Source organism: Cololabis saira, chromosome 11 (assembly GCF_033807715.1).
Source record: "Cololabis saira isolate AMF1-May2022 chromosome 11, fColSai1.1, whole genome shotgun sequence".
Lineage (NCBI taxonomy): Eukaryota > Metazoa > Chordata > Actinopteri > Beloniformes > Belonidae > Cololabis > Cololabis saira.
Genome location: NC_084597.1, coordinates 42,114,061 through 42,134,630, shown reverse-complemented (window position 1 = coordinate 42,134,630; position 20,570 = coordinate 42,114,061). Strand labels below are relative to the sequence as shown.

General features: G+C 44.6%; 1 protein-coding gene across 1 annotated transcript in view; it reads right to left on the bottom strand.

The window, feature by feature from the left end:
• Positions 1-2,149: 2,149 nt before the first annotated feature.
• lmnb1 (lamin B1) overlaps positions 2,150-20,570 on the bottom strand; it is a 29,674-nt gene continuing 11,253 nt past the window's right edge. The window contains exons 4-11 of the mRNA XM_061734555.1: positions 18,392-18,562; positions 12,985-13,110; positions 7,061-7,281; positions 6,748-6,976; positions 5,392-5,496; positions 5,177-5,296; positions 4,987-5,094; positions 2,150-2,962 (exon numbers count right to left, since the gene is read on the bottom strand). Of these exons, the coding sequence (XP_061590539.1) occupies positions 2,921-2,962; positions 4,987-5,094; positions 5,177-5,296; positions 5,392-5,496; positions 6,748-6,976; positions 7,061-7,281; positions 12,985-13,110; positions 18,392-18,562 (1,122 nt within the window). The 3' untranslated portion in view covers positions 2,150-2,920. The remainder of the gene's footprint in view (positions 2,963-4,986; positions 5,095-5,176; positions 5,297-5,391; positions 5,497-6,747; positions 6,977-7,060; positions 7,282-12,984; positions 13,111-18,391; positions 18,563-20,570) is intronic.

The following is a 20,570-nucleotide window of genomic DNA, read 5'->3' as shown; positions in this document are numbered from 1 at the left end:
TGTTAGGATTTCAACTGGATCAGAGTCACTCGCTTCATCTACTCCTTTATTTCACAAACTCCACATTCTAACTATTTATGATATCAATATTTTTCAGATATGTGTTTTTATTTATAAGATAAATTAAGTGAAGGGAATATTCCTGGACAGTTCCAGACTTACTTTAAATTAAATTCACAGGTTCATTCTTATTCAACTGGACAATCCTCAGATCTTCTTCCTCCTAAATTTCTCACTTGCAGACGTCAATGTTCCATGAGATTTAGGGACTAAATTGTGGAATGATTTTTCCCACCTGGCAAAGACTCTTCCTCTTTGAAATGTTACAAAAGACGTTTGAAGGAACTTGACTGCTGTTTTGTAACTGTTTTCCCGACGTATTGTTGTACATGTATCCATGTTTTGTTGTTTTTGTGTTTCACTCATAGTGACAGGATCATTTGTACTAATAGTCTTATTTGCTCAGGAGTCAATACAAGTTGTAAAAACAATATCCCATGCACGCTCACACACACTTATTTTTTTGTCTTTATTCTTTATTATTATCTATATATTGCATTATTAGTTTACCATCACGTTTGTGTAGTTATACTTTTTGTTTTTGTATGTTAATATTTCATCTTTCTTTATAACACATGAAATGTTAATAACTTCGGTAGAGGTTTCAAATAAGCCCATTGGGTTTTTTTGCCTCTTCCTGCACAGTATAGTATTTATATTTGATATTTCCTGTATATCTTTAAAACTGCAAAACAATAAACTAAACTGTCACTGGATAGTCTGGAAAGTTTCATAAAATCAACTAGCAGCATGACAGAGATCATTCAGAAGTGACAGATTTCAGGACGAGGCAAGTGAAGGACATCTGTCTGGCAGTTAATGAAGACAAACTGAAATGTGAAAAAAATAATCCAGGTAACAAATAAAAACTCAAGATATTTATAAAAAGAAAACTAAATAAAAACGGACACAAAATAGAGTTGCAGATCAAATTAACTTTGTTTGCGTTTTTGATGTCTGACTTTGTTTTTGCTCAAAAACTAAAACTCACCCATTTTTCAAAACTAGTTATGTATTTCTTTAACAAACTAAACTGCAAAACAAAATAAAAATAAAAACAGCAAGTGAACAGCAGCAGCAAGATTATGTCAGAACGGCTGAAAGACATTGAAAAACAAAGGTTGATTATGTGAAAACTGATCTAGAAGCTACTTGATCATGGAGGTACTTGCTATTGGCCAAAAGGTTCTTTTTGTTTGTTTAATTTTTTTATTAAATATTAGAGAGACCGGCTGAGATTTGCAAGGCTGCTGGCATCTGTTGGTTGAATAGAGAACAACCAGCACTGAGCCTTGTGGTACAACCGAGGAGGGAAAAGTATTCAGTGACTGAAATAAACTGAGAGCATAATTCAGAATTCCAACCCAGGACTCAGAGGTGTCAAGTAACAAAGTACAAATACTTCGTTACCTTACTTAAGTAGAAATTTTGGTTATCTATACTTCACTGGAGTAATTATTTTTCAGACAACTTTTTACTTTTACTCCTTACATTTTCACCCAATTATCTGTACTTTTTACTCCTTACATTTTAAAAACAGCCTCGTTACTCTATTTCATTTCTGCCTTTAATAAAAACTATCCAGTTAAATTGCTCCATCCGGATAGAGTGAATTTGGTTGTGGTTGTTTCTGATGTTCTTGTCCAGTTTTGTTCTTACATCCGTTCCCTCAGATTCCTGCAACTAAACTTGGATGTACATTCCAATAAAGGTTAGGATAAATGATAACATGAACATGAAGTTTGACTTTTTGCACCATTACAATACTTATAGGCAACTAGTCATCATATCTGCTGCTCTCTGAAACATGTTAATGCTCAATAGTACACATATATGGTTCTTTAATATATTTACATTATACTAAGATGCATTCATTTTCAATGGCTTTTGTCCTTAATGGCTTTTTTACTTTTACTTGAGTAAAAACTTGAGTTGATACTTCTACAGGAGTATTTTTATACTCTAGTATCTATACTTCTACCTGAGTAATGAATGTGAATACTGAAGACACCTCTGATTCCAACCCAGGACCCCAAACGATGGAGGGGTCACGAGCATTGATGAAGGAAGCAGGCGAGTAAAAGAAGAATGTGAGTAAAAGAAGACTTTTAATGATTGGGCTACGAAGATAACAGACAGCTACTGCATGCAGAGTAACACAACTTAAAACACTTCAAATATCAAAAAGTTATTACAATCAACACGTGGATTACTTCGCTTCAACAAAGTCAGCGAAGAGGAAATCTGTGTGAGGAGACACTGCCAACCCTGAAATAGGAGAAGGAAACCATTTTCAACAGTCTGCCTCCCATAAAAGTTCATTTATGTAGTGTCTCATATCATCGATGCTTCAGTCCCACCAACCGGAGCTCTGACGGGTTTTACCGCCGCCGAACACTCGGCTCCACGTTCAGGCCCACGGCGGTCACTTGTCAGAGTGACGGCGGCGGCGCCAACGCTGTGGGAGAAACAAACCGACTTCAACAACCCCTGACCTAAACTAGTCATTGTCTCGCTCCTTTAAAAAGGCCTAAAATACACCATCAACAACAGAAAACATTAACTTAACTTCCTTTAATATCGGTGTTAAAAACAAGTCGTCATTTTGATCCAAAGCTTGGGTTCAACGTGCAGCTGCTCCACTAACAAACGCCTCCAGGTTCTGTTGGTGCTTCACATGAAAACTATCAAAAGCCAGTTTTAAATTTTAACCAAAAAAAGAAGAAAAAAAAAAAAAAAAAACCAAACAAACTCAAACATGTTGCTGAAGTAAGTAACACTATAAAAGGTAGAAAAATAGCACTATTGTGGTTGGCAGCAGACTTGCTGGGCTCAGAGAGGCGGTGGGGGCGCGGCCCCGTCACATGATGGAGCAGTTCCTCCTGGAGGCATGGGGGTCTCCCTGCAACACACACACACACACACACACACACACACACACACACACACACACACACACACACACACACACACACAGTCAGTAAGAGTTTAAACGTCCCCTAGAGGGCGCCGTAGCTCAGCTGAGCGTCAGCCCTGACGTCTCTAGTTGTGTGAGACTGGCAGTTCCTGTGAACGGTACTGGAACAGGACTGGAGATCTTCCAGTAAAACTATTCCACGTTACTGTACGTTTACATGCAGTCAAAATTCAGGTTATTGCTAATATTCCAGTTACTGAAACATTGGGAATATTCCGTTTACATGGTAATTAATCATTTGGGATATCTGGATCAAACCAGCGACGCACAGAGAACATCATGACACAATTCCCGTCATTTCTGCTTCTTCTTCCTGTATCCAAATTCAAAACAAATGCTGCTTTGTGCAACTTTTCTCTCACCTTCTTGTAAATCTTCTATCCCGGTACTTTATACCGTCTACAAATACAGAAATGTTCATATCCTTCATTCCATGGCCGTGCAAAACAGGGTTATTGCCAATATTCAGGTTTTAAAAGGGTTATTGACTGCATGGAAACACAGTCAATGTTGCACTAATTATCCATTAATTATTAACCAATTGATGAGGTTGGCCAGCTAATAACGAATTAACTGATCATTTGCATCCCCCTTTCCAACACTGCAACTGTTCATTTAAGGCTGGATTAAGGTTCTGTGTTAAACCAACACGCCGTCCCCGTGACGCCGGCGTGAACCTTCGGACTTCTCCGTCACTCCACTTCTCCGCGGTGCAGTTCCCCCCAGTACGGATGGGCGGTATGGACTAAAAAATGTATCACGATAATTTCTGGCATTTATCCTGATAACGATAAAAATGACAATAAAAAAAAAAAAACAGTTCAACTCCACCTTTGTAACTATAAATCTATCACCACATTCAGTCTTTGGAGCCCCAAATCACTGCTCTAAAAGATACTAAATGCTACTAAATAAATGTTATAATAATATGTTATATATAATGTAAAATATATAATAAATTACTTGTATTGCCATCCTTTGCTATTGCAGACTCTGCACATAATAGATGATGTTTGCTCCTCGTCTCTTTTTAAATCCAAACCCGTTCCAGATAACGGAGCTGGAGCCTCGTTTAACAACGAGCTCCTCGCTCTCAGATCCGCCTTTTGTTACACAAAAACATCATCAACGGGAATTTATCCTTTTTACAGCGAGATGACAAATTCTTACCGTGGGGAATTGTTTTGACGGTTTATCATGAACGGTATAATATAAAATATCGCCCATTCCTACCCACCAGAGCGCTAGGGGGGTGTGATCTTTTCCTGAATGGTCTATCCGACTTTTCCGGTCACAGTGAATCAAAGAGATAAGGACAACTATCGTGCAAAAAACACAAACAAAAAATAAATAAATCACACATACACGAAGAAAAGGCTGAAAGTTCACAACTGCTTCACGAACCGGAACGCGTTGCCACTAGGAATGGGCAATATTCCCCACGGTAAGAATGTGTCATATCGCAGTAAAAACTATAAATTGACGTTTTTGTGCAAATCTGATTTATGTTTCTGCGTTTCATTGACGCAGACAGACAGACAGACAGACAGACAGACACTCATTTAATTGGTTTTTATTAATTCAATTTAATTGGTGTAGTTTAGTAATCTTTAGTATCTTTTAGAGCAGTGTTTTGGCTCCAAAGACTGAATGTGGTGATAGATTTATAGTAACAAAGGTGGAGTTGAATTGGTATTTTTTTATCGTCATTTTAATCGTTATGGGGATAAATGCCAGAAATTATTGTGATACATTTTTTAGTCCATACCGCCCATCTCTAGTTGCTACCAAGCGAACCTGCAACCTCTTGAAGCGTAGTTCCATGTTGTGGGCGGTGACGTCAGGCACGGCGTGGCGTGCAGCTTGGGCTGCTCAACGCGCCGCAACCTGAAGCCCACGCTCGGCGTGGATTTGTTGCAGAAGATAATCCAGTCTTTAGGGAGGCTCACCTGCTGCTCCACCCCGTCGTCGTCATCATCCTCCTCTTCCTCCTCCTCCTCCTCTGCTTCTTCCTCTTCCTCTGTCGTCTTGTATGTGGTGGTTCTCTTGGCCACCTCCTGTCAAACACAAGCAGCGTCAGCGTCACTCTGACCTCCACACCCCCCCCCCCAACCCCGGCCCGGCGGAGCAGCAGCCCACCTCCCCCTGCGGGTTCATCAGGACCACGCTGATGTCGTCTCCTGATCCCCAGGACGGCTGGTTCTTCCACACCAGGTCCGAGGGTGGTTTGGAGCTCACTCCAGCGTCCGTGGCCCAGACCTGCAGACACAACGTCACACTGAGCACCAGGGAACAGCCGGCACCGCCCGCTCTCCTGGGATCTCAGCTCGGTAAAGGAGAGCGTCCAGACTCACCATGACCTTCGCCCCGGCCTTGAGGACAAACTTGGGGGTGAACTTGTAGGTGGCGGTGGTGTCCTCAACGGTCTTCGTCATCTCGTACCCCACCATGGCTTGGTCCTGAGAAACACCATCCAACATGTAAGATGAGCATCACCTCCAAAAACAGAGCTCTAACTGCTGTTGTCCCGATCCATCGGGTCTGATCACGACATTTTCAAAACATCGGTATCGACCAAAAAAGTATGGGGACATAACTAGTTATTAATGTTTTTAATATATATTAAAGCGTTTTATATATCGTTGTATTTAACGTCACTTCCAGCTGACGAAGTAAACGAAACTAACATGGTTTACATGTTTGAATTGTGAAATGTTCATGTTCATTAAGCTGCTGCTATTCATTCATTCATTCATTCATTCATTCATTCATTCATTCATTCATTCATTCAGCAGAATGTTGCACTAAGGTTAAGACAAAAAGTATTTCAATTTTCTTGTGTTTGTGAGTTTGAATGGATGTCATTCAACGACCTCTTTTGTATGGAGGATTTTTTGTGCCAAAATTAAATAAATACATAGTTAATTAAAATGGGAATGAAATATATCATTAATTAATTAAATGTGTCATTAATTAATTAAAATCAGAATTAAATATGTCATTAATTAATTAAAATACAATCCATTTGACGAGTGAAACTGACAGTTTGACATTTCATGATTCACACGCAGCAACACGAAATCATTAATTAAATGTGTCATTAATTAATTAAATGCAGTTTTACATTTCATGATTCACACGCAACACGAAATCATTAATTAAATGTGTCATTAATTAATTAATTAAATGCTAAAATTATAAACATATTTTTTTAATTAAAATGAATTGTATTTTAATTAATTAATGACATATTTAATTCTAATATTAATTAATTAATTAATTACATTAAATTAATTAATAATATATTTCATTCCCATTTTAATTAATTATGTATTTATTTATTTAATTTTGGCACAAAAAAATCCTCCATACTTTTGAAGTTAAATGTATTTATTTTTGCTATTTTTACATTTTGTGTCACCAGAGCTGATAAGCTTTGTTGAAATAATGTCCATGTTGTTTCCAATGGACAAAAAAAGAAACTTGGGATCATTTAGTTTTAGTCCTTTTTTCTTTTTCTTTTTTTTTTTTATTCATTGCCAAAATGTATCTGATCGGGAAAAAGTATTGGAAATGTATCAGGAGCCAAAAAAAGTGATCGGATCGGGAAAAATCGTGATCGGCAGATACTCAAACTAAAGTGATTGGATCGGGAGCTAAATAATCCCGCTGGGGACAACCCTAGCACTAACAGCTCTGCAGCAGCTCACCTCGTCTCCGCTGTTCACCAGGCTAATGAACTTCCCGTCGGTGTCGATCTCGTCGATGCAGACGGGTCCCGTGGCCGAGGCGGAGTGAGCGATGGATACCGAGCTGCTGGCTTCCTGTTCCTCCACATCAATGCGCTTCCTTTTCCCGTGAGTGGTGCGGACGCTGCGGCTGCTGGAGGAGGCTCGGGACACCGTGACCCGGGAGGACGGGCTGGGAGACAGCTTCAGCCTGGAGGAGGAAACACCGGCGTTACACGGGGACGGGTGCCGGGCCCAGCGCTGGGATACGCTTGATGAGAGACCCCCCCACAACCTTTCTTCCTCTCCTTCCAGAAGTTTGCGGTAGGCGTTGATCTCCATGTCCAAGGCCAGTTTGACGTCCAGCAGCACCTCGTACTCGTTCAACTGCTCCTGCATCTTGGACTGCATCGCCACCAGCTCGCGGTCCTTCTCTGTCAGCAGCTGACGGGCCGTGTCCTTCTCTTGATCCAACGCTGCTTCCAGGTCTGCAATGCGATCTCGCCAACCACGAGTCTGGATGGAGACGAGAAGATCAGAATCAGAGGGAGGTGCAGTCACGGTAATGCCAGAGTCAAAGAGACCTGGGGCCTCATTTATAAAAGAGTGCGTAGGATTCATAGTAAGTGTACGTGTGCTCAAAAGACGAAAATGGTGTGCGCACAAAAAAATCCTGATTTATAAAACCGTGTGCACGCACATCTGCACGGCCAGGGCTTAATTTGTGCCGGATCCTGCCGGAACAAGATCCGGTACCTATTTGATTGGATCCGGAACCTCCTTTTATCCACAGGGCTTAAAGTATTCCGGCTACGTGCCGGATCTCCGGCGTACAGAGTTTTTTTTTCTCGGCGTGCGAGTTTGACTGCTTTAAAAAAAATATATATATTTTGAGAAAAAAAAAAAGTTTGAGTCAACCGAGTTCGTCAACCAATGGAATGAGAGGAAAGCAGCTCTGGCACTCAACCAAACTAACACTAGCCAATCAGAAGTAGAGCTGGGCGGGTCTTTGACGGCAGCAGGGCACAGAGCGCTGTTTCAGCCTGCCGGAATACCAATCACCAACTTCAAGATGGAGAAAAAATTAATGAATGTCGGTTTAGAAGAATCTTTTTGCCCAGAAGAAAAAAAAGAGCGACAAAAAAATACCCATAACCATGTTCTTCTCTCGAAAAAACAGAGAAAAAGACGATACAGCACGAGTCGGGATGCAGCGGCTCAGAAGAGCAGTGGAATACGTGCGAGGCCGTGCTGATCTCCGCAATTTAAAGACTTCTATGATAATTGTAAAAAAAAAAAAAAAAGGGATATCACTTATCACGGGTTGTTTTTGGAACGTAACCCCCACAAAAACAAGGGATTACTGTATATGAATACTCATGGCATACATACCTGTCAAGTTTTGGATTTAAAAATAAGGGAAATTTTCCGCCACCCGCTGTCTAACCAGCCCAACCGAGGTCCAGTATTACATTTTAAGACAGGTTTACAAAATATTTAAAATATCTACCTGTCAATCACTTACAAACTACAATTATGTGCTCTTTATGTGCCTTTGTTTACACTGAAATGCTGTGGACATTCCTATGTATGTAGTTCCTATAATAGAGTCTAAATGAAAACAAAGGCGTATATATATATATATATATATATGTATAGAGTTCTTTTTCTTTTTCATATAACTGGAAAAGAAAGAGAGCTGACTGCATTACAGACAGAGCTCGTCTAGTCATCTTTGTAGAGATTGTAAATGTTGTCACTTTACTAAACTCAAGGAGGATTTACAGGATCTTTCAATTGCACTTCATTCCCAATAGGGAAATTTGTTTACTATTTTTCTTTAAAAATAAAGATAAAATATTTGAAACAATTTATTCCATTGTCTTTTGTAGTTTTACCAAAAAAATCGAAATCGAAAATCGGGTTTTCAGAGAGAAAAAAAAAAAAAAAAAAAAAATCTGGATTTTATTTTTGTCCAAAATCGCCCAGCCCTACCCCATACCAACCTTTACGTAGAAGGTGGCTTGCGTATCTTTCAAGTCCTGCTTTGTGCCACGCAAGCTTTATAAATGAGGCCCCAAGACTCTGCATTTCAGATACCATAATTGTTACCAGTGACATCATACATGAGGCATTTGTAATATTCCAAGATAAAAATCTTGTATTTGTTTTTTTAGGAACAGACAAGTTGATAAAATGACGATGACAGTCATGAAGACTTCCTTCACAGAACTGACACCCATCAACTCCATGACAACAGCTGGACTAAGACTCATGTCTGCAGAGGTTCAGAAAGACAAGTAACTAAAACAAACCTAGAAAAATACGACTGTCCAACATCGAAGCACTTAAAGAAATAAAAAACAAACAATGTGTTGAATTCATCATCACAGCATATAAACAGGATTAAAAGGTTTCCTAGTCCAGCTGCGTGTTGTGTGTGAACTCAGAGGTTTACTCAGTCACGCAGCGGCTGTTGGGAAGTCTGAACGACTGTAGGATCACTGAAGCAGAAAAATGGCCACAGGGTAAGAAAACAATACATGCTGATGCTTTTATTCACGACTTCGGGATTGGGTGAATTACTTGGATACGACCACAAAACCTGACACAATGACTGCAAAAGTGCCGATTTAAGTGCATGTTTTGATTGGTACGACACCAACCATGCCGGAGGCTAACGAGCCAGGTTCTGCTGACGTTCATCGCAACAGAGTTAGAGATGCACCCATTGATCGCCCACTGATCGGGATTGGGCTGATAATGGCCCTATCGGTTTTTATCGGAGATCGGAAAATATTAGTTCAGAGCGGCCGATCTGATGACGTTTACAACAACAAACGCCGCCCGCCCGGGCGTTCCCGCATCTCAGACCGAGCTGTCCTACGGGGGCGTCGGCCTCGCCGGTACGGGAGCTTTACAATGTCTGAAAAGGACAACAAATTTGCAGTTTGCAAAGTGTGTGCAAATGAGATACCACAAGGAGGAATGTTACAAAAGAATTTCAACACAACGAAGCTGATAAGACATTTGAAAGGTTTTAACACCAAGGAGTATATTGAGTTTCCAAAGTTGGCTGCAGCTATGGCAGAGAAAGAACAGGAGCAACGCCGCTAACTCCGCTGAACGTAACAGAGACCTATAAACGACAGGAAGAAAAATAAAGACCTACATTCTAAGGTAATGAATTCATAAGCTTCGCTCATCAGCCGCTTTCTGCTGTAGAAGACATCGGGTTTAAAAGTGTCGTTAGCAGCTTGCATCCCGGTACTCGCTGCTGCGTCGTAAATATTTCACTATATTTCACTCCTGTTGGAGTTTTACCAGACTATATACAGTCCAAACCCTCATGCAGGACAACAGTCGTGTCAGTCGCTTCACCAGTGACATGTGGATCCTAGTGTGAAGAGTTTTGCTTCACTCACAAGAGTTTCCTCACACACGCAGCAGATGCTACCACTAAAGCTTTCACAAAGCTTAATAATTCATAACTCATTTTTTATTTTAAGATGTAATTCCTCTTTCCACAGGAAAACTCAGGTTTATAGTTTACACCTTGTATCAACTTTTAGAGAGTGACATGTCTGCTGTTGTCTGTGTTGGTCACATGTCTTACATAATTATTACCACAGGAAGCTGAAGCTTAAACTACACTTACTCTTTATAACTGAGTCTCTAGAGGGTGAAATATTGCTCATTGCCTCAGCCTGATACTTCCTCATCTCCTAATTTTTATACCTAATAATACAATGTCAGTGTTGTGTACATGAGACAACAATATTGACGAATTTATGGATTTCACACTGTGATCGGCAAAATCGGGATCGGCAGATACTGGTTTTGGTGATCGGTGATTGGCCCTAAAAATCCTGATGGGTGCATCTCTAAACAGAGACTCTGACTTCTGTTGCTCTACAGTTATTGTCCCGTAGAGCAGCGGGTGCTGCTGTAGCCGCTCCACCGTTGCAAAGCATTCACAGCCGGAACGGAGGGTAGAATTCACATACAAATAAACTGACACAATTTATGATGTAAGGCGAAAATGAGCTTCCCCTCCTTAAACAGGGATTAAAGCAAAAAAAATATTTTTGACTGAAAAAAAATTTTCAGGCCAGTTCATATTCCCCCTCCATCTATGCACTGCACCTATTGTGAAAACCAGGTTTTTTCTTACTTTAACATATATAAAGTGGTCTCCCCTCAGCCTGCCAACTCAGAGAAGGAGGAAACAACCAGATTGTGCAGTTTTCTGAACTTATCAATATGACTCTGTCCTTCAAGTAAAATGAGTAAAATGGATCACTGCAAAAACTCTAAATCTTAACAAGAATATTTGTCCTATTTCTAGTTAAAATGTCTCATTTTAGTAAAAAAATCTCATTACACTTAAAACAAGACTCATCACTGGAAAAAACAACAATTTTCACCTGTTTCAAGTAAATTTTCACTTGAAATAAGTAGAAAAAACAAGATTTTTTTGCTTGTAATAAGAAGATAAATATTGTCCCACTGACAGATTTTCCTACTTATTTCAAGTGAAAATTTACTTGAAACAGGTGAAAATTGTCAAATAAGTTATTTTTCTGGTGATGACTCTAAATGTTAAAATAGCAGTAAAACCACATTCATTGATGAAATGACATAAGGGATGGAAAGGAGGGATGGCAGTTTTACAGGGGGGTGATTTGGACCGTTTTTATTTCAGGGGGGATGCCACAGTCGTGCAAGTTCAATGCTATTAAAGCACTTTAAATCAAAGCATTTAGTTTTTTTTATATAAAATAGATACATTTCTATGCAGTTGTCGGATGTCCCTTTTTTGGCGCCGGCGCTGCTGAAATCAGGCGTTCCTTATATCTATTTCTGAAAGGTGACAACCCTAGAGGCGACCCGCCGGGGGCCGCGTTAACGGGTCCCCGACGGGCGCCGCAGCTGGGGAGATCCGCGAGAAGGCCCCGGCGCGCGTCCGTCAAGAGTCGCCGCCGCCGACCGCCGTACCCGATCCCCCCCACCGGCCCGCCTTCCACGCGGCGCCGGACACGCCCCGCAGAAAGACCCCCGCCCGACGAAACGCAACCGCGGCTGGACGAAGGCCCCGCGAGGCGGGCCAAACGCCTCACCTCCGGCGGCGGGGCGACTGCTCCCCCAGACTACCCCCTCGATCCAACACGCCCCCCTCTGTTCCTGATTGGCTAATACCAAGGCTCTGGCTCGTTTAATTGGTTTACAATAGCGCCAGTTTAATGCCTACATGATAACGCACGTGCAAATGTTTTTTTGTTCTTTTCTTTTTTTTTTCCTAATTTTCGAATTGACGGAAATCCGTCTAGAGACGGAGAACTTTAATCCCTGCCTTAAAAGACCAGCAGCCGCCACTGACTGGACTGTATCTGCACAGACAACCTGCACGCATCTGCTGCGTTCCCCTGCTGTGGAGGGGAAACAGGTTGCCATGGTGACAGTGACAGGTTCACAGCAGTTCCAGGAAAGCCCCTCCCGCTGCCGTACTACGTTTGACACTCAGCTGCACTCCCACAACTTCTGCTCTCATCTCCGCTTCTGTGATGCAACATGAAGACGTGCGGTGACGTGCTGGGGTGCCGCACCAGCACTAACACTGGTTAAAGGGGACCTATTATGAAAAACAGGTGTTCTCTGTCTTTAACATATATAAAGTGGTCTCCCCTCAGCCTGACAACTCAGAGAAGGAGGAAACAACCAGATTCTGCAGTGTCTGTACAGATGAACCGTCCAGTGTGATGTGGATCTACGAGCCAATAAGATTCTGCTGATTATCGCAGACGCCGTCCTGCACGGACCCAGACCTGTAATCAATAAATTACCAAGGGATTCTATATTTTGACGGGGCACTTCTATTTTAAGAGAATGTTAGAGAATGGGAAGATAAAGACATGGATCAGAGGCTGAATTTCTAATTTGTTTAGCAAAAACAATCAAAAGCTTGTTTTTAAGACATTCAATGCCTGTTTAAAATAAGTATTAGATGCATATTAGGTCCCCTTTAAATTAACATCATCACAGTCAGTCCTGTTGACTGATAAAAGGAAATAAAATGCAGATTCAAAGTGTGCAGATTAAGATCCTAAAACATGCTTCACTAGAAACACGTTGTTTTTGTGAGACGAATGTGAGGTTTGAGTGTCCGTGTGCAGCCGTTTATGATGCACAGCAGAAAGCAGAGACATATCCATCCCTCACCTCCTTCTGCAGTCCCGCCAGCTGGGCCGTCAGGCTCTCGATCCGCAGGCTGGAGTCTCTGAGCTCTTCTCTGGCCATGCTGACGGAATCTCCGTTCATCTCAGACAAGCGCTCCAGGTCTTCTATCTGCAGGAGGAAAAGTCAGCATCACTTCAGCGAACGAGGAACTGACTGAGCAGCGTTAGCCACTTCCTGTCGGGCAGGAAATCAGTCAAAACGTGTTTCGTATGTTGTTGTGTTGTAAATGCTCCTTGCAAGAGGAAACATGAATTCCTGCTGAGTCAAGAACACGGAACCACTGACGGAGATGTGGCAGAAACCAGGAACCTTCCTCTGACCTTCTGGGTTTATCTGTCATCTGTAGAATGGGCCAGCTGTCGGGGAGGCTACCTGTGGGTGACGTCTTCCCAGCGCTGGAACATGATGGATTACTCCAACTCACCACAATTTTGCAACATAAAGTGACCATTAAAAAATTAAGGATGATAAACCTAGTTTCTCTTGGTTGAAGGGAGCTCATCTCCACGGCAACCTGCACACTAGGGCTGCAACGATTCGTCGACGTTGTCGACAAAAATCGATAATCGAAATTGTCGACAATTAATTCCATTGTCGACAATTGTCGCCAGACGTGTTTTTCCAACGGAGTGAGCCGTCTCACTTCAATACAATCTCTGTCGAGTCGCACATGCAGCGTCTCAGCAGCTGCGAGTAATAAAACTTTGATAAAAAAATAAAATAAAAAGTTTGGGAGCATTTTAGCCTCGATACGGTGAATAAAAAGATGACTTGCAAGGTTTGCAAAGCCGACGTTGCTTTTCACGAGAGCACGTCGGTAATGCATTTGAAGAGAAAGCACGTCGGAGTGCTGAACGAAACGGACTCTCCTTGGTAAGATATTAAGCGTATTTTGGCTTTAAAAGAAAGCTTTAACGTTATGCCTGTGGCGCGTTTTGGAAGAGAGACGGACGGGACCGCAGTCGGTCAGCAGCATTCTCTCCCTCCACAGCAATGCAATAGCCAAGCCATTCATTTGTTAAATTAATTTGTTTCATTGTAAACTTTGTTTATTTTATGTTATTTATTAGTATTATTTGAGCCACTCACAGCTACTCTCGTTGATATAACTTCAATCATAATTGATGCAGCGCAAAAGGCGAAAAAAGGCTTGTGCGCTGATGACAATGAAGGATTTGCATCTAACTTTCAGTCAGGTGCCTATGAACTATCAATTATCCATCAACCTCCACAATGACCATGTTAACATTAAATCAGATAGATTTGTCTGGACTTTTCTCTTGTTTTGCGGGAGGGGCGGGAGTGGAACACACGTTGCGGGCGGTAATGGTCATTTTTAAAGTTCATTTTAAGTATTTCTTTTCTCAGTCTGGGAGGTTGCAGTAGATAACAGGCAATGTTTATCTTTGTTTTGACTATAGATTTTAATTGATTACTGTTTTAGACCAGGGGTCTTCAACCTTTTTTAGCCCAGGAACTCCTTGGATGAGAGAAAAACAGAGCAGGGTCCTCCGCTTGGAATTCTTATTTTTTCCCTTTTTTTTTTTTTATGTGTCAAGTTTTAAGCCTGAAGCCCCTCCTTGAACCGCCACCTTACTGTGGTGGAGGGGTTTGTGTGCCCGAGTGATCCTAGGAGCTATGTTGTCGGGGGCACTTTCGCCCCTGGTAGGGACTCCCATGGCAAACAGGTCCTGGGTGACGGGCCAGACTAAGAGCGGTTCACAAAGCCTACCATGAAGAAGAAAAGACCAAGGACCGTTACGTCGCCCGGATCGGCGTCACCGGGGCCCCGCCCTGGAGCCAGGCCTGGGGTCGGGGCTCGTAGGCGAGCGCCTGGTGGCCGGGTCTTTGCCCGTGGGACCCGGCCGGGCTCAGCCCGAAACGGCGACGCGGGTCCGCCTTCCAGTAGGCCCACCACCCGCAGGAAGGACCATGGCAGGCCGGTGCATTGTGGGCTGGGTAGCAGTCGTGGCGGGGTGCCTCGACGACCCAATCCCTGGACATCAACCCTCACAGTGGGGACATGGAATGTCACCTCGCTGGGGGGGAAGGAGCCGGAGCTGGTGCGTGAGGTTGAGAGATACCGGCTAGAGATAGTCGGGCTCACCTCCACACATAGCTTGGGCTCTGGAACCCAGCTCCTTGAAAGGGGCTGGACCCTCCACTACTCTGGAGTTGCCCATGGTGAGAGGCGGCGGGCTGGTGTGGGCTTGGTTATAGCCCCCCAGCTCAGCCGCCATGTGTTGGAGTTCACCCCGGTGAACGAGAGGGTCGCTTCCCTGCGCCTTCGGGTCGGGGATAGGTCTCTCACTGTTGTTTGTGCCTACGGGCCGAACAGCAGTGGGGAGTACCCGGCCTTCTTGGAGTCCCTGGGAGGGGTACTTGATGGTGCTCCAACTGGGGACTCCATTGTTCTACTGGGGGACTTCAACGCTCACGTGGGCAATGACAGTGATACCTGGAGAGGCGTGATTGGGAGGAACGGCCTCCCCGATCTGAACCCGAGTGGTGTTTTGTTGTTGGACTTCTGTGCGAGTCACAGCTTGTCCATCACGAACACCATGTTCAGGCATAAGGGTGTCCATCAGTGCACGTGGCACCAGGACACCCTAGGCCGGAGGTCAATGATCGACTTTGTTGTCGTTTCATCTGACCTTCGGCCGCATGTCTTGGACACTCGGGTGAAGAGAGGGGCTGAGCTGTCAACTGATCACCACCTGGTGGTGAGTTGGATGCGCTGGCGGAGGAGGAGGCTGGACAGACCGGGCAGACCCAAACGGATTGTGAGGGTCTGTTGGGAACGTCTGGCTGAGCCCTCTGTCAGGGACATCTTTAACTCCCACCTCCGGGAGAGCTTCTCTCGGATCCCGGGGGAGGCGGGGGACATCGAGTCCGAGTGGACCATGTTCTCTGCCTCCATTGTCAACGCGGCGGCTCGAAGCTGCGGACGCAAGGTCTCCGGTGCCTGTCGTGGCGGCAATCCTAGAACCCGGTGGTGGACACCGGAAGTACAGGATGCCGTCAGACTGAAGAAGGAGTCCTACCGGGCTATGTTGGCCGGTGGGACTCCTGACGCAGTAGATAGGTACCGGCAGGCCAAGCGGGCCGCGGCTCGGGCAGTCTTGGAGGCAAAAACTCGGGTCTGGGAGGAGTTCGGGGAGGCCATGGAGGAGGACTTTCGGTCGGCCTCGAGGAAATTCTGGAGGACCGTTCGGCGCCTCAGAAGGGGGAAGCAGTACTCTGCCGGCACCATTTATGGTGCTGGTGGGGAGCTGTTGACCTCGACTGGGGACATTGTCGGACGGTGGAAGGAATACTTTGAGGATCTCCTTAACCCGACTGACATGCCTTCCACTGAGGAAGCAGAGGGTTGGGGCTCGGAGGCGTGCTCATCCATCACCCAAGCCGAGGTCACCGAGGTGGTTCGTAAGCTCCTCGGTGGCCGGGCACCGGGGGTGGATGAGATTCGCCCTGAGTACCTCAAGTCTCTGGATGTCGTAGGGCTGTCTTGGCTGACACGCCTGTGCGACATTGCATGGAGGAAGGGGACAGTACCGCTGGGGTGGCAAACCGGGGTGGTGGTCCCTCTGTTCAAAAAGGGGGACCGGAGAGTGTGTTCCAACTACAGGGGGATCACACTTCTCAGCCTCCCGGGGAAAGTCTACGCCAGGGTACTGGAGAGGAGATTACGGCCGATAGTCGAACCTCGGATTCAGGAGGAACAATGCGGTTTTCGTCCCGGTCGTGGAACACTGGACCAGCTCTATACCCTCCGCAGGGTGCTCGAGGGTTCATGGGAATTTGCCCAACCAGTCTACATGTGTTTTGTGGATCTGGAGAAGGCATTTGACCGTGTCCCTCGTGCCATTCTGTGGGGGGTGCTGAGTGAGTATGGAGTCCGGGGCCCTCTACTAAGGGCTGTCCGGTCTCTGTATGATCGAAGCAGGAGTCTGGTTCGCATTGCCGGCAGTAAGTCAGACTTGTTCCCGGTGCATGTTGGACTCCGGCAGGGCTGCCCTTTGTCACCGGTCCTGTTCATAATTTTTATGGACAGGATTTCTAGGCGCAGCCAGGGGCCGGAGGGGATCCGGTTTGGGAACCTCAGGATTTCATCTCTGCTTTTTGCAGATGATGTTGTCCTGTTGGCTTCATCAGACCGGGACCTCCAGCATGTGCTGGGGCGGTTTGCGGCCGAGTGCGACGCGGCAGGGATGAGAATCAGCACCTCCAAGACCGAGGCCATGGTTCTCGACCGGAAAAGGGTGGCATGCCTTCTCCGGGTGGGTGGAGAAGTCCTGCCTCAGGTGGAGGAGTTCAAGTATCTCGGGATCTTGTTCACGAGTGAGGGAACAATGGAGCGTGAGATTGACAGGCGGATCGGTGCAGCGTCCGCAGTAATGCGGTCGATGTACTGGACCGTCGTGGTGAAGAGGGAGCTGAGTCGAAAGGCGAAGCTCTCGATTTACCGGTCAATCTACGCCCCTACCCTCACCTATGGTCATGAACTTTGGGTAGTGACCGAAAGGACAAGATCGCGGATACAAGCGGCCGAGATGAGTTTCCTCCGCAGGGTGGCTGGACGCTCCCTTAGAGATAGGGTGAGGAGTTCGGTCACCCGGGAGGAGCTCGGAGTCGAGCCGCTACTCCTCCACATTGAGAGGAGTCAGCTGAGGTGGCTTGGGCATCTGTACCGGATGCCTCCTGGACGCCTCCCTAGGGAGGTGTTCCAGGCATGTCCCACCGGGAGGAGACCCCGGGGAAGACCCAGGACACGCTGGAGAGACTATGTCTCTCGGCTGGCCTGGGAACGCCTCGGACTCCCCCCGGAAGAGCTGGAGGAGGTGTCTGGGGTGAGGGAAGTCTGGGCATCCCTGCTGAGGCTGCTGCCCCCGCGACCCGGTAACGGAGAAAGCGGGAGAAGATGAGTGATGAGTGAGTGAGTTTTAAGCCTGACTTCTAATAACTTTGAATGTGTTTTATTCTGCTTATATCACCTTATTAACCAATTCCTGACTGGGTTATTAGCTACATGTGTTTATGGTTGATGAAACTTTGTATAGTGTTGTCTTTTCCTGGATTTAAATACTGTATCATAGTAAAGGAATGCAATTTTCTGAACTTGGCAAACTGTTTTCGCTCAAAATTTCCTCAATCAGTTCAGTCATTGTAGCTTCTGTGGCCGACTTAACCTTTGTTCTTACATCCGTTCCCTCAGATTCCTGCAACTAAACTTGGATGTACATTCCAATAAAGGTTAGGATAAATGACCTGAAATTATTCAAGTTGAGCAATTCAAATTCAAATATAAATGATTCAAATTCAGTTCCTAGTGGCACATATTTCTGCCCATAGTTATTGTGTTCAGATTGAGATGCTTGTGTGTACGTACTTTAGTTCGGTAGGTGCTGTCCATGCTGTCCCTGTAGATCTGGATCTGCTCCTCGTTCTGAGCTCTCATGTCAGCCAGCCCCTGACTCAGTTTGAACTCGTACTCCGTCTTCCGTCCAGAATCCACCTCCACCAGCCCGGTTTCGTACCGCTGCCGGGCCTCTTTCACCTCCTGCAGCAAAGAACACGGTCGTCAATCATTAGTAAAGTGTACTACTGTAGTAAAGTCCGAGCTGAACTCAAAGCAAGTTTACCACAGACTGCGTTTCCATGCATCAATAACCCTTTTAAAACCCAAATATTGGCAATAACCCGAATTTGCACGGCCATGTAAACACCAATAACCCCTTTGAATAACCCAAATTTGCTCATATTCGGGTTTTTAAAAACCCCAATATGACCCCTGGGTTACTCCTTTTAAAACCTGAATATTGGGTCATGGAAACACCAAACAGAAAATCCCCATCAAACGGAACAGGAATTTGTTTTCTGCACATGCTCTGTTCACAAGGAATCCAGGGGCCTTATGTACTAAGAGTGTGGCGCACAAAAAACGTGCGTACGCCACTTTTAACGCTCACGGTCGGATGTACAAAGAATGACGTGAACGTAGAAAGTTGCGGTCCTTCACTCACACATTAAGGCTGTTGTACGCACTTTTCTGAGGTTCTGTCCGTTGGCGACACTCACTGGTGATGCAGTGAAGTGCAGAATATGAGGAAACTTAACGTCAACAATAAGTTCACGACCACGTGAAGGACAGACATCACCACATCACCAGATAAATTACACAAGAGTGGAGCTGCAACAATCTCACAATCAACCACATGATCTGAACAAACCACTAAAGGAGCTCAACGATTGAACCTGCAAATCCTGATGGAGCTTTGGCTCCGTTAGAGGAACCTGCTGATGGCAGGATCAGGAGCGAGTCTTCAGGCACCACACTGATCTGCTGGTCCAGGAGTAAGACTGAATCATCAGCTGGTTTAGGTACCAAGAGGATCTTCTGGATCTCTGCCCTGAACTGGACCAGCTGCTCCGGTTCAGACCAACATGATGCTTCAGCTGGAGCTGCAGGTCGGACATCTGTCTGTCGTCATGACGACCGTATGGGATGACTACTGGAGATAAAAGCCAGACCCTAAACATCCCATAACTGTGTCTGGACAGAAATACATTAAAATTAATTTTGAAGCAAAAACCGGTGTTGTGCCAAAAAGTGATTGCCTGTCAGAATCTTATTTCTTCTGATTTGTGGCCGCGGGAGCGCGCACAGCAGCCCGCTGAACGACAGCGCTAAACCGTCAGATTTCAGATTATGAAGCTCAAGAATGAGATCAAGTCATATTTAGGCAGAAACAACTTTTCATTAACTGTATTTGGCCTTAAATCAATTTTTGGCAGGTAAAAAGACCCATTTTCAGGGGAGAAATCAGATTCTGGCAGGCAATCACTTTTTGGCACGACACCGGGATCTAGACCTGTCTCTCCTCCTGCGGATGAAACACTCCGAGTTAGAGCAACTTTGCTCTTTATTTCTCACGTTTGCACCTTGATAATCCCGTTGGAACAAATTGTCTTTATTTCTGCAGCAGAGGAATCAGATCGTAATGCTTCATGTTTTAAATATAAATGTATTTTGTTCACATTGTTATACTTATGAGAGAGGTGATCGCTCAATAAGACTCAATAAACGTGTACATTGGTCTTAATCCGTTAGTATATAATATGCATGACAATAAACAACGAGGAGCCGTTTTTCATCCACCAAAAATTCTGGTGTCGGTTCTTAAAATACAAACAAGAAAAGCAGAGTGTAATGATTCACTAACGCTGCCCATAAACATTAACAAACCCGTACGATCATGATAAAACCACAACTCTTCACGGAACGCAACGCAAAGCAAAGAACACCATAATGTAGGTGTCAAACTGAATCCCAGAAGGGCCGGTGTCCTGCATGTTTTAGATGTTTCACTGCTTTAACACACCTGATTCTAATTAATCATCATCACCAACTTGTCATCAAAGTCTGGATAGTTCTGTTGATGACACAGTCACTTGTATCATGGTGCAATGAAGCAGGGAAACATCTAAAACCTGCAGGGACACCGGCCCTCGAGGACTGGAGTCCGACACCCAGCTCAGAGCCGATGTTTTTTTTTAAATTTGTTTTA